Genomic DNA, 15,305 nt, shown 5'->3' with positions numbered 1-15,305 from the left:
CTCCGTGCTTCAGCTTTGATCCTTGTCCAATTTGATTACTTAAAACAAATAGCAGGACCATGGTTTGCTGCTACTTCTTGTGTCCTCATACTGCTTTCCCTCCACACCCATGCAATTGCCGCATCACTTCACTCCACCAGGTCACTGGAAGAGCAGCCACACAAACTGCTGGCATTTCAGGAGATGCTTCATATTTTGAGGCTTTCTGCCACAAGTACTGGGGTCAGTGATGTAGTCCCACCTAATCACTGCCTCCCTAGACCAGTCAACTCCAGAGCAGAGTAATTAAGGCAATGCGAGATAGACCAGGGCTAATCTGTATTGTGTGGAAGGTGCCTGACTTGTGGATGCCAAAGCGCACAGGCTATAGGATTGTTCTCTACTTATTTGCCATAATTGAACCCTTGTCTGTTTGGGTGACAATGTTAGGGGCTTAACAGTGGCAAGAAAGCTTCGTTGTAACTTCAGTTGACTCAACATTGGTGTTGTGTCATATAGCAGATGTTTTGGATCTGTACATTGCCTTGTGGATTCGATACTACTAGCAACACACTGGCAGATAGCATTAAATACAGGGTCTAGCTTCTTTGAGTGAGGGGATCGTGCCCACACTTCAGAGGCAGAGAGCTTAGAAGACTGAACAAATTTAAATACATAGGATGGCTGACAATGGTGCTCTCCTGCATGATATCTGGCATTGTATCAAAGCTGCTTGGTGCAAATTGTGGGAAATGACCCAAATTCTCTGAGATTAAAAATATGCCAACAAAGTTGAGTGCATAAACTGTAAATTGAGGTATTGTAACATATGGAACAGAGACTTGATCAGACACAAGAAAAGAAATCAGAACTCTCCACCACAGAAATGAAGATATTGATATCATCAAATGGTTGGGCATTCAATGACAGAAAACAAAATGAGGTTGTATGTCATCTAAAGTAGGTTTTTCCTACTGAAGACAAGTTGAGGGAGGGTAGGCTACGTTGATTGGGGCATATTGATTGGATACAGGACCACTATATCAGTAGGATGGCTCTTGCAATGATAGTGGACAGAAGACGACCAAGTGGGAGTCCAAAGGCTTGGTAAGTGGACTGGATATCTCAGTGACCAATGTGCATGACAGATGATTATGAGTTTTGAAAGAAAGCTATAAAAATTGCTGACTCTGAATAAGGGAGTAGCAAGAAAGAAGAAGCAGTAGTAAAAGTCAACAACAGTGTTACAGTAATGATACACAACTGTGTGTCTCTGGCACAGAACAGCTTGTTGAGAGGTTTGAATATCAAGCCCATGACCTAAAGCATGTTTTATTATTTACTGGGTATGCTGGAGAAATGACAGGAGAACCATAGTGGTATAACCTTATTGCTTTTGTTAGGAGGTGGGCTGCTACATATTGTACCAACTGGCAGTTTTGGGAGAGTTTTGGTTGGTTGGTTGGTTGATTTTTTTAGTTCCCATGACAAGTGCCCTATAGTAATAAGCCTGAATGATCGGATTACTGGGCAAGTCTTTATCTTTCACATTGGTGTATAGTTTCCTGGCCACCTAAAAGTGGAAAAAAGGTGAGGGGTTTTTTTCCTGCTGTCTCTGTTTGGGTATCCAGCAGCAAGGAATAATCTAGAAGGATCTCTATGTAACTACCTGAAAAAGTTACGTCTATGTTGGTATAGATCCACCTATGTATAACATTTCAGGGCATGATTATAGAATATGTAGACAGGTTGGAATGGAGGGTACCCTTGCAGACAGACAAGAAAACCTCTCACCTACATGCAAAGTAAAAGGGGACATGAGAGTCACCACAGAAACCACTAAGTACTGATCCAGTGGGAACAATGCACGGCTTTCTACAATCCCAGCTAAACAAGTAATCTCATCTCATCTCAGTGGAAGTCTCCACTCCTTGGCTATAGCCTGGGCAATATCATCTGCCTGATCTTATGGAAAGAGTTTTCATCTAGGATTCCTGCACATATATGCACTCAGAGTTGATGAGGAAACTCTGTCTCTAATAAAGCTCTAAGAAATTAGACTCAAGGTATTTTAGCTAGAAGCTGATGAGCTGTAACTGCTTAAGTTACTTGAAAAGCCTGTAGACTCCAAGGGCCAGGAGAAGTTGAAAGAGGCTTCCAGCAAAGCAGGGTTCTCAACAGACTTGAGGTACACTCCAAGTGAATCTGGAAAGCTTCCCTCTAAACTCTCTCCTACTTGATATGTCTCAGCATTGGTTCTGAAAAGATTAAGAAAGAATCCACAAGAGCATCCTTTGTGTGATCTGTCAAAAAGGCATAGGTGGAAGGATAGTCTTGTGGTTAATGCACTGCATTGGGAGACCTAGATTCAGTTCTCAACTATGCCACAGACTTCCTGTATGATGTTTACCTCTCTGTGCATCAGTTCTCCAACTATAAAGTGGGGAGAAAACTTCCTTTCTCCCATCATTTGTCTTATCTTGTCAGGGCATGGATTCTCTCTCCTACTATGTACATATACAATGTTAATGCAATGGGAACCCAATCTCAGTTTGTGCTACTGCAATATAAATAAATAGGGAGTGATTCCATTTACAGTGGCTAATGTATCTAAAAAAAGGGAAATCCCATGACTGAGAAAGCAAGAAAATTCATGCCTTTTGGGAGCTGGTAACAAGCAGAAAGTGGCTAGCCTATCCCCAGAGGCTACTGCAAAAGTAACATACCCTCCACTTCCACGTAACCTGCAATGACAATAGTTCACATATGAAAGCAGGTAGGACGGTCAGGAATGAAGACCCCATTTTACACAAACTACCAAGTATGTAGGGCTGTTTGCAATGCCACAAACACTGTGCTAGAGGGCTATGAACGTAATACAAGTCCTCTCATAGAAATGAATGAGCTTTGGAGAAGAGGTAAGAAGGCTGTTTTGTCTTCAAAGGAATCCATGCGTGGGATGGACTCTAGTCTTCTTTTTCATTCAGCTTTGTCTTTAAACCTAATTTCTTTCTCTTTAACTCTCCTGACCTGCTGACACACGCCTCTGTGCCTCTTCATTGCAAAAAGGAACATTGTAGGCAGTCACTCAGTTAGATATAATGCACCAGTCTTCTCAAACTCATTGTCCACTGAGATCAGGAAAGTCTCTGCTTTTTTATCACTAAATGTAAAGGCTTATTTCTTGTCAACTACTTTTATTTACTTTTAAATTAAAGTAATCATTAAAGGATGACAGCCAATTATGGTATTATTCGAAATCACCTCCAACAGCTTCATCAGGATAAAATGCTGTTCTTTTTAACATTTCTGCAATGTTAACCTCTCCTTGCACAAAGAAGAGAGAAAACAGGGAGCATCAGTGACTCCCACATGCATACAAGCCAGGCTTCTAAAGCAAGGGAGGCAAAAAGAAAAAAATGGAGGGAATGCAAGATTTGCTTATATGTTCCCAGTGTGAATAACAGTACATTTATTTCCATGACTTTCTGCTGAGTGAAGACAGACCGTTCTGCACACCAGACTGTAGCTGGAGGAGAGAGAGAGATTCAAATTTATTTTTAAGCACCAGCTTTGTTTTAAAAGGGTAGTTTCAGCCCAGTTTGCACTGCACTGACATCACTTGAGCTGGATGGGCTGAAGTTGCTGGTTGCCAACTAGGCAACCGAAGATTTCAATATCTTCTGTGGTCTTTGCACCTCAGTTATGGTCCCAGGAAGTTTCAAAAATCTAAAAAGGGCAAAAATAGTTTGGCCAAAATAGGACCTACAACTATTTTTAATAATGAACTTAGTGAGAGAACATCCTGAAGATTCTAAATGGCCATAGATTTTAAAGAAAAGGCATAATCTTGTCACCTAGAAATTTTAAGGTTCTAATTAGAAAAAGGCTTAAACAAAATAAACGGCTTAGATCTCTTCCGCTCCCCGTGCAGGAGGACTTAAGTAACAGCATGGGTGCTATTCCAAACGCTCTGTGGATTTTTTGCTGAGTCAGCACAGTATGTGACTTTGGGCAAGTCAGTGAATTTCTCTGAGGCTCAGTCTCCTAACCCGTAAAATAGGGATAATGATACTTCACTCTGAGAGTCCATAGATCCCAAAGTGCTTTACAAAAAAAGGGAAGTATGATTATTATTGCTGATTATTATTATTATTGTTGTTATAGTGGTACATAAATAAGATTAAGACCCTCATGCGGACTAATGACTAATGAAAAGGATAAAGTAAATCCAGACTAGCTAATAGGGAATGAAGAAAATCAGAAGGGAAAGATAAGATTATTTTACAGGTTTCTTAAATACTATTATAAATAGAGCTCTACCAAATTCATGATCCATTTTGGTCAATTTCATGGTTACAGGATTTTAACAATCATAAACATCATGATTTCAGATATTTAAATCTGAAATTTCACTGTGTTGTAATTTTAAGGGTCCTGACCCAAAAATGAGTTGTGAGGAAGTCACAAGGTTATTGTAGTGGAAGTCGTGGTACTGCCGCCCTTACTTCTGTGCTGCTGCTGGAGGTGGTGCTGTCTTCAGAGCTGCATGGCTTCAGAGCAGTGGCTGCTGGCTGGGAGCCCATCTCTGAAGGCAGAGCTGCTACCTGCAGCTGCACAGAAGTAAGAGTGGTATGGTATGGTATTGCATTGCCACCTTTACTTGTGAACTGCTGCTGGCAGGGCACTGCCTTCAGAGCTGGGTGCCTGTTCAGGAGCGGCAGCTCTCTGGCTGCCCAGCTCTGAAGGTAGTGCAAAAGTAAGGGTGGCAATAACTGCAACCCCGTCCTAAAATAACCTTGTGACTTCCCTTGCAACACCCTTTTGGTCAGGCCCTCCAGTTTGAGAAACGTTTGACTCCCCATGAAATTTATATAGTATAGGGTAAAAGCAAACAAAAGACCAGATTTCAGAGTCCGTGATGTGTTTTTCATAGCTGTGAATTTGGTAGGGTCCTAATTATAAACCTGAAAGAGTAAAACAAAAATAGTGTAAGCCTAGGCAAATGGCCTCCCCATGCTTGATTTTTAAATAGGCATATAGATATAAGGAAAAAATCATACTGCTAAAACTGTCCTGAGTAGTGCAATCATAGTGCTCCTTCAATTCTCCCTTTTTAAAAATTCTGTTTACATTATAGCACTGTACTTCAGCCAGTGGCCACATGGCTATTTCCTTGCCTCTCTCATCTAGTTTGTACAATCATTAACTCTAAAAGTGAACTCCCCTTATGAGGACTATTAATAACTAGTGATGAAATGAAAGCAGGTGTGACTCAGAAGGGAAAGGAGAAGAAACTCAGTGAGCTTCAAAGCTGGTATTGGGAGAAGGTAGCTTCAACTTCAACCAATATTCATTATTTTATTTTTCTCCTCTTTTGTGAATGGCTAGAAGTGTGGATATGACACACATTTTCCAACAGAGGTAAGACTGATTATTCTTAATCAAAATGTGAATACTGGGTAACTGCTTTACACAAGGTATGTTACTGTCATCTAACTATCTGAAGTACATTAGAAAAAGGAAGAGAGACTTTTTTTTTTCCTGAAAATCTAGATTGTCTGACATTTTTAAAAGGAGAAAGCTCTCCAAATATAGATGTGCGGGGAGGGGTGAGGAGAAGGGAGCAAGATAAAATATCAATAAGAAAATCTGATTAAGCAGAGTAAAGTCCAATGACCCTCCAATTTGTGAAAGCCTTTGAAATTCTCATCCCTTGCTTTGATCTTTTCTTTTGCACACAAATAATAAAAGTTCAAGAATCTATTTGCAGATTAGCCAGAGTTGGAGACTTTGTGGGGAAACCAATCAGCTTGTCTTGTGTTTCTCAATGGAGTGATAAAAGTGCAGCTGTTGAAAGACTTCGTAGGACCACTGTATATAATGCAGCACAAAATGGTGATGCGTGCATTCTCTGATAAAATGGGCAGATCCATGCTGGGGCCACCATGAAAACTAAAGGAACTTTTGCGGCAAAGAGGGTTAATCTCTTCATATCACATAAGAGTCATCGGAATGATACTGGGCAACTGTTACACTGAGTTAGCCATTGGCTAGTAATCAAAGAACATCTGTCCATTTCCTGGTTAACTATCCCTCTATTACTAGTGCTAAACTACTGACTGACTTAAAAAACAAAACAGCAACAGCAACAAATAAACCCAAAGTGAAGAAAAAACAAATTTAACAAGACTTATTGTATCATTTTTTTTAAAATTAGAAGTTACTCTACCAATACACAATTAAATAATTCTATTTGAATTAAGTGAGCAGTGAAGATATACTGTCTTTTAAAAAGCAGCTATTCAGATACTCTGGTCTGGTGACTATAGAACGTGTACGTCACACTGGTATGCAAAGTAAAGTGCAGTGTAATAGATTCAGTTTATATTGGTCTCAAACTTTATTTATTGAATACAAGACCAATAGTGCTGCAGTCAGCTACCCAGATAACTTTGCATGAAAGTTGGTGAATATCCTTCCTGCCAGCACTCATTTTACACAATGTTTGAAGGGAACCAAATAGATGGCTTGACCTTGGGACCTGTACTTTTAAAAGGAAAGCACTGAAAGACTCTCTTTTCATTTTCCCTTCCCCCATGGAGGAGACAGTGTGCCAAGCAGGCTGATGTTTAGCTTAGAGAGAAAGACACATTAAAAATCTTTGGCCAAGGTTCAGATATAGATTTTCACTGTACAAGAAGGTATATTTATGACAGAATCTAAGAATGACCAGGCCCACCAATTAGAGAGCGGAAGTGGCTTTCTGAGTAGTTTATCAGACTGTGAAGATGTCACCTCATTTTTAGTAGGATGCCTATATCGTGTTCTGTTACTGTAGAACTGTGACTCCTTGGTTAGCAAAAAATTAATTATATCATTAAAATTAGCATTATCTGCTAAGGCCACAACATCATGCTCAATGAGAATACATCACAAAACCTAGAATTAGCACAGTTTCCCTCCCTTCCATACTCAACTGAAAATGTTCAGCTTGGGTAAGCCTAGTAGTCCATGCAGAAGTGAGCTAGGGCTGTACCAGAGGACTGCCTGCTGGTAATTTAGTAATATGATAATTAAAGTCTTTTCATGATGTAATTACATATCAACTACAAAGGGACAGCTGCTCCACAACAGTGCCAGGGTACATGGCATGAAATGATTAGATTTGAGAAGCTTTAGTGGTTAAACTGAATACCACAGACATAACTCCGAGGTATAGTTAGCACTGCACACACCCCATTATTATTCTTCAAGTCTCACGCTTACTCTTTCCTTATTTTCCTTGTGATAGTAAGAGTTTCCCTCATATACTTGGTTTCTATGATACCAGAAAGCCTTTTAAAACCTACCTTTGTCAACCCCTGCTGTTTTGAAATTGCACTGAATTTCAAGTCTAGGTCTATTTCAGGACAAGAGAGTCTGTACAGTCTGGACCTATACATAGAATGCTTCGGCTGATGTGCACAGGCAGAAATTGTGGAAAAACAACATCACTTGCCTCATAACCTAGAGTTGTGCGGAACGCAATGCCATCCACAGCCTCAGAAACCACCCTGACATTATCAAAGACGCTGATAAAGGAGGTGCTGTTGTCATCATGAACAGGTCTGACTACCAAAACAAGGCTGCCAGACAACTCTCCAATACCAAATTCTACAGGCCACTTCCCTCAGATCCCACTGAGGAATACACTAAGAAACTGCACCATCTACTCAGGACACTCCCTACACTAACACTGAAACAAATCAACATACCCTTAAAGCCCCGACCAGGGTTATTCTATCTACTACACAAGATCCACAAGCCTGGAAATCCTGGACGCCCCATCATCTCGGGCATTGGCACTCTCACTGAAGGACTGTCTGAATATATATGGACTCTACTCAGACCCTATGCTACCAGCACTCCCAGCTATCTCCGTGACACCACTGATTTCCTGAGGAAACTACAATGCATTGGTGACCTTCCAGAAAACACCATCCTAGCCACTATGGATGTAGAGGCTCTCTACACAAACATCCCACACACAGATGGAATACAAGCTGTCAGGAACAGTATCCCTGATGATGCCACAGCAAAACTGGTTGCTGAGCTTTGTGCCTTTATCCTTGACAACTATGTCAAATTTGATGGCAATATATATCTCCAGATCAGTGGCACCGCTATGGGCACCCACATGGCCGACAATATGCCAATATTTTTATGGCCGACCTGGAACAACGCTTCCTCAGCTCTCATCCACTCACGCCCCTTTTCTATCTACGATACATTGATGACATCTTCATCATCTGGACCCATGGGAAGGAGACTCTGGAAAAATTCCACCACGATTTCAACAGCTTCCACCCCACCATCAACCTCAACCTGGACCAATCTACAGTACACGAGAGGTCCACTTCCTAGACACCACGGTGCAAATAACTGATGGTCACATTACCACCACCCTATACCGAAAACCTACTGACCGCTATGCCTACCTTCATGCCTCCAGCTTCCATCCCGGGCACACCACACGATCCATTGTCTACAGCCAAGCACTGAGGTACAACCGTACCTGCTCTAACCCCTCAGACACCAACACCTACAAAATCTCTACCAAGCATTCTCAAAACTACAATACCCGCACGAGAAAATAAGGAAACAGGTCAACTGAGCCAGACATGTACCCAGAAGCCTCCTACTGCAAGACAAACCCAAGAAAGAAACCAACAGGACTCCACTGGCCATCACATACAGTCCCCAGCCAAAACCCCTCCAACGCATCATCAGGGATCTACAACCCATCCTGGACAACGATCCCACACTTTCATAGGCCTTGGGTGGCAGGCCAGTCCTTGACCACAGACAACCTGCCAACCTTAAGCATATTCTCACCAGTAACTGCACCACAGTAATTCTAACTCAGGAACCAATGCATGCAACAAACCTTGATGCCAACTCTGACCACATATCCACACCAGCGACACCATCACAGGACCTAACCAGATCAGCCACACCATCACCGGTTCATTCACCTGCACGTCCACCAATGTAATATATGCCATCATATGCCAGCAATGCCCCTCTGCTATGTACATTGGCCAAACTGGACAGCCGCTATGGAAAATGATAAACGGACACAAATCAGATATTAGGAATGGCAATATACAAAAACCTGTAGGAGAACACTTCAACCTCCCTGGCCACACAATAGCAGACCTTAAGGTGGCCATCCTGCAGCAAAAAATCTTCAGGATCAGAGTTCAAAGAGAAACTGCTGAGCTTCAGTTCATCTGCAAGTTTGACACCATCAGCTCAGGATTAAACAAAGACTGTGAATGGCTTGCCAACTACAAAAGCAGTTTCTCCTCCCTTGGTTTTCACACCTCAGCTGCTAGAAGAGGGCCTCATCCTCCCTGATTGAACTAACCTCGTTATTTCTAGCCTGCTTCTTGCTTGCTTATATACCTGCCCCTGGAAATTTCCACTACATGCATTCGACGAAGTGGGTATTCACCCACAAAAGCTCATGCTCCAAAACGTCTGTTAGTCTATAAGGTACCACAAGACTTTTTGCTGCTCGTACAAATTAGATCTATCTTGGTACGTATAAACAACGAGGAGTTCTTGTGGCACCTTAGAGAGACTAACAAATTTATTTGGGTATAAGCTTTCGTGGGCCATAACCCACTTCTTGTCATCTGTTGGGAATGGGCCACATCCACCCTAATTGAATTGGTCTCGTTAGCACTGACCCCGCATTTGGTAAGTCAACTCCCATCTTTTCATATGCTGTATATTTATACCTGCTAACTGTATTTTCCACTTCATACATCTGAAGTGAGTTACAGCCCATGAAAGCTTATGCCCAAATAAATATGTTAAGTCTCTAAGGAGCCACAAGGACTCCTCACTGTTTATACTGATACAGACTATCAAGGCTACCCCACTGAAACTTGGTATGTATGTGGTTCCTTCTGGAAGTAGTGAGGAATCTCTTTTCTCTTGAGAGAATTACACAATGTAGATGTAGCACCCAGGAAAGAAAAGTCTCCCACTTACATTTGGTAAGCCTACCCTTTTCGTTTACAATTTCACTGTTCCCCTTTTCATTGCAGTCACTCATACTTGTTCAAAAGGAGTTGCAAAGTGGGTGAGAACAACAACTATTCTGATTTAGTAGAATTTTGTGCCCACTTTCTATAGGCCAAAATGATCACCAAGGTGTAAGCCAATGGAGAACCAGTATTTTTACTAGCTATGTGACAAATTATGTCCAATTGTCCCTATGTGGATATGCCTGAAGTTCCTGGCAATAGGCAGGCAGACTCTCAGCTGCTGCCATCTTGGTGACTGGCACCTGACTTGAACCTGGTATTCTTACTTCTACCTTGCAGAGGGTTAGAAGTAGGCATCAGGTACTTGAGACACTCAACTCAGTCTAGAGATTTTAAAGCAGCAATGAACTTTTCCAGCAAAAACCTTGCAGAACTTTGTTGGTGGTACTTGTTCAGTTGTCAAAGATCTAGAACTGGATGCAAGAGATACCTAGCCAGTCAAAGAGCACTCCCTCTCTAGGTTCTGAAAAGGCCACTACCCATTACTCAGCACAACAAACCTATCTGTGCCAGTGGGGCCTTCACAATAGAAGATCCAACTGCCAATGATTTTAAAAGGCCCTATTCACTCTATGGAACCTTGGGATCCAAGGAGGTAGCATGCACTGATGTATGATTGGCAACAACTCAACTCAGTCCATCAGACTTATGATTGCTATTAGACTCATAGACTTTAATGCTAGAAGGAACAATCATGATAATTTAGTCTAACCTCCTGCACATTGCAAGCCACAGAACTTCAACCACCTACTCCTGTAACAGACCCACAACCTCTGGCTGAGTTACTGAAGCCCTCAAATCCTGATGCGAAGACTTCAAATTACAGAAAATCCACCATTTACACTAGTTTAAACCTGCAAATGACCCATGCTGCAGAGGAAGTTGAAAACCCTCCAAGGTCTCTGTCAATCTGATCTGGAGGAAAATTCCTTCCCCACTCCAAGTATGGCAAACTGTTAAGACCTCAAAAATGTAAACAAGACCCACTCACCAGACACCTGAGAAAGAATTTTCTGTAGTAACCCAGAACCCTCCCCATCTAGTGTCCCATCTCTGGCCATTGGACATATTTGCTAATAGCAGACAGGGATGCATGGGCCATCTGCCACGGTAGCAATCTCACTATACTATCCCCTTCCTAAACTTATCAAACCGAGTCTTGAAACAAATTAGTTTTTTTGTCCCAAGTACTCCCCTGGGAAGGCTGTTCTAGAACTTCAGTTCTCTGATACACTTCAAATTAGATGAAGGTTTCTAGCTTAACTTGTTGATGGCCAGTTTACAACCATTTGTTCTTGTGCCAGCATTGATCCTTAACTTAAGTATCTCCTCTTCCTCCCTGGTGTATCTCCCTCTGATGTATTTATAGAGAGCAACCATATCTCCCCTCAGCCTTTATTTTGTTAGGCTAGACAAGTTAAGATCCTTAAATCTCCTTTCATAAGGCAAGTTCTCCATTTCTCTGATTATCCCAGTAGCTCAATTAGTTCCCTCTCTATTCCTATGCTTCTTCTTCTTCTGAGCATGGACTTTGGAGGGATTCCAAGGGCACTCAGATCCATCAGAATTCTCAGTAACTCAACTCAAGTGAATAATCAAAAACCTCACTTCCAAGATTTTGAACCAGAACATCTCATATTGTCCTCCGCTGGATCTGAAGACTTAGGCTTATTCCAGAAGATCCTTTTGGCATTGTGTAACTAACACCCAGAGCACCTCCCACCGCAATAGAACAATTCTACTCAGTTCCAAGAACCACCTAGGCCTCCTTCATAAAGAAGGTTTTGAGGCTGTAGCCTGTTCTCACTCAGGTCTTGATGAGAAAGATACACAGGCAGTATACCCTGTGATGAGTGCTCTCTTCTTTCCAAACACTTAACGTTTGGGATTGATGGTACAAAATTTAAATCACTGCAGAGCAAAAAACACCTCAAAAAACTTTTAGGGGCAGTCATACAGGGTTTTACCATATCAAGGTACCTGTTCCAGAACAATCTGTGCCCTCTGCAATAAGATCACATATGACATAGTCAATGACTGCTACTCTCTAATCATACTCCTTTAGTCATGCAGAAGGGAGAATTCTCCCATCTGATTGAGTGATTAGCTGAAGTGACAGAAGCTGAATTCAGGATAGTGTCTTGTGAGCTTTACTAGGGTGATTAAAAAGGATGCCTTGTGTCTGTAGTCTGCCTAGAGAAATTTAATCCTGGAAGCAAGATCTAAAAGGAGCTGGTGCATAGACTGTAGTTACTATGTTAAGACTGAGAATCCCAGTTGCTCCTAAGTCTGAACGTGTATTGTGTGAACAGCGCTAAGGGCATGGCTACATTTGGAATTTCAAAGCGCTGCCCCAGCAGCGCTGCAGGAGCGCTGCCGTGGCAGCGCTTTGAAGTGTGAGTGTAGTCAGAGTGGAAGCGCTGGGAGAGAGAGCTCTCCCAGCGCTGCATGTAAACCACATCCCTTATGGGTGTAGCGTGCAGCGCTGGGAGCCGCGCTCCCAGCGCTGCTGCCCTGATTACACTGACGCTTTACAGCGCTGTATCTTGCAGCGCTCAGGGGGGTGTTTTTTCACACCCCAGTTGCAGCGCTGTCAAGTGTGAGTGTAGCCAACGCCTTAGAAGTGCTGAAGATGAGGAGACTTATGTTCAGATTGTAAAAGACAACACTGTAACTTCTCCTCTAATTTAGCCAGCTCAATGGAAAAGTCAGCAATCCAATTTCTTATCTATAGAGCTGGCAGAAACCAGCTGTGATTGTTCTGAATACAAGGCAAGAGACACAAAGAATGACGCAGCTAGTATTTCTGAGGACTGTTTAACTTTAGTATCAGTGTGATGTAGTGCGTATGTGCATGTAACTTATTTGTTCACCTCAGGGGTGAAAGTAAAGCTGAAGACTTACCAGTACGTTGGCTGGGGGGGACAAAAGGGCAACAATGTTAAAGCTGCGGCAGCGCTTTAAGCAGGGCTGCTGACGGGGGGGTGCAAAAGCGGCAGCTGGACACGAGCTGGTACTGGCGGCCACTTTTTACCTGTGTGCCGTACTGGCCTGTACTGGCTTACTGTCACCCCTGGTTCACTTTCACCTTGGCCTGATGCTGTGTGTCCAAGGGGGATTTGAGCTTCACCTTTTAGTGTCTTTTGTTAAGATGAAATTAATGAGTAGTTCAAAAGGAAAGTATGCAATACCTTGTTCCTAATTCAATGCGTGTCTACAAACATCAAGAAAAATCAGCACTGGCATGCAGAGAACTGGGATGGTGTGCACAAGAGATTACTCTCGCTAGCTGTGAGTTTTGGGCCTGCTGCCCCCTCAAAAATCTAAAGCTTCTGAACAGCACTACAGCTGTTTTCTCACTATCTTAGTCAATACATGCACACAATGAAATTGTGAAAAATATATACTCACAAGCATGCGTGTGGACACACAAGTATACAGATACATTTTTCTTCTTTTAATGGTTTTCTGTTTAATATTAAGGCTGCCTACTCCCCTTCTCAGGCTTATGAAGTCTTGCTCCATACCGCCCAGAGAACAGCCTTCCCCTCCTCTCTACTTTTCTCAGCTTGTTCTTTCCCAATATGACAGGGCTGCTGCACAAACAGCAAAAAGACTGGAAATCTAGAAGAACAGTCTCTCTCTCTCTCTGGGGGTCGCGTGGGGAGGAAAAAGAGAGAGAGTGTTCCAGTATGTTCCTGGTTTTGACTGACTCAGAAGACGAAAAACAGCTTTTTCTCTGTGATATTTCCAGTGGCCAACATTCTGTCATAATCATCATTATTAAATAAAAGAGGTTAGCTAAATGACCTGAACTTCCGAAGAGTCCATCAAGTTTCAGTCTGAGCGGTAGGTGAATATCTGAATCAGGATTTATTTATTTAATTCTATCCTAGCCTGTTCATATGCCCAGTTACAAAAGCACTAACCAAATCTGTCATAATTGACTAGCTCTGAACCCATCAAAGATTAGCTATGAGATCCTCCAAGACTAGGCTGGGGGACAACGGCAACTTCCAGTTCAAACAGTTCTTTCAATTCTTATAAACAAACACAGGACTATTTCAAAACAGTGGTTAATAAAAGTCTTCCACTAGAACACACAGTAAACGAATTTTCACTTGGACACTGCACAAGAGCCATTGAGTCATTTAGAAACTGTTAATAAGGGACCAGCAGAAAATTCAGCTTCTCTAAACATCACTCTTACCTGAATAGTGGGCTTATGTTAGTTTTAGTTTCTATTAAATACTTATTGCAACTGTTCCATAGAAACAGTAAGGCATATTATTGCTGCTCTTATTTGAATTGAGATGCATTCCAATCAAGGAGCAGGGCCCCATTGAGCTACTCTGCAAATTGCCTGTTGCAAAGGAAATTATTATTTTTAGGCAAAAAACCCTAGAGATCCGCTTTGCTTACCTACTGTCACCAGCATTTGCCACGTAGAGCTTCCCCAGCATATACACAACAACAAGGGCTGTGCAGCCACCAGATATATTGTAAACAGTCCTCTCTCGCTCTATTTGTAAATCCTAAGGAAGACAGAAGAGAGTTTATAAAATAGCTCTGCAATTGGAATTTAGGAAGAGATGATTTTCATTAAAACCTTACGTATTCTTATTCCTAAACCAAAAGTCCTGTTGAGTTTGTTTACTTGTTGCTGCCACAACTGTATATTCAGGGAAACAAATGGAACATCTAAGAGCAATGTACATAGGGCCCAATCCTGTTTGCTCCATGGATAAAGTAACCTGGCTAATATCGTGCAAGGCACAGCAGAACCAAGTGCAGTGCTACTCAAGGAGGCCATCCTCTGACTAATATTTGAATTACACTCTGGTTTCGGTTACATTCACAATTTCTGCTACTGCCTACAAATCAAAGTTGAGGAAGAAAACCCAAAAGAAATCAAATCTTACAGTCTTTTGTCAGAGACATACACACATACATATACTAAAAATGCCTATTTTATATCATCTGTTCCATAGACAAGTCAGTATCCCACCCCTTTGAATTTTTGCATTTTTAGCAAGCTACAGAGTATTTCAAAGGGAGCAGAAATTTTTAACCATCAAAATAATTTCAACCCTTACAGTGAATTTTCAAGACATTTCCAAGTATGTTAAAAAAGTTTTATTCCCTGGTTTTTTATAATGATCCTTTTAAAATCTGAAATCAATGTCTGTTTCCTTACCCATTTTCAGTTTGTCATGCACATGCTTT

General features: G+C 41.8%; 1 protein-coding gene across 1 annotated transcript in view; it reads right to left on the bottom strand.

Moving 5' to 3' along the window:
* Positions 1–15,305, bottom strand: part of PPM1H (protein phosphatase, Mg2+/Mn2+ dependent 1H) — a 223,599-nt gene that overhangs the window by 66,224 nt on the left and 142,070 nt on the right. Inside the window, exon 4 of the mRNA XM_030548855.1 lies at positions 14,502–14,614. Coding sequence (XP_030404715.1) covers positions 14,502–14,614 — 113 coding nt within the window. The remainder of the gene's footprint in view (positions 1–14,501; positions 14,615–15,305) is intronic.

This window comes from Gopherus evgoodei, chromosome 1 (assembly GCF_007399415.2).
Source record: "Gopherus evgoodei ecotype Sinaloan lineage chromosome 1, rGopEvg1_v1.p, whole genome shotgun sequence".
NCBI lineage: Eukaryota > Metazoa > Chordata > Testudines > Testudinidae > Gopherus > Gopherus evgoodei.
The sequence above is the reverse complement of the archived record's forward strand: the minus strand, read 5'-3'. Positions and strand labels throughout refer to the sequence as shown.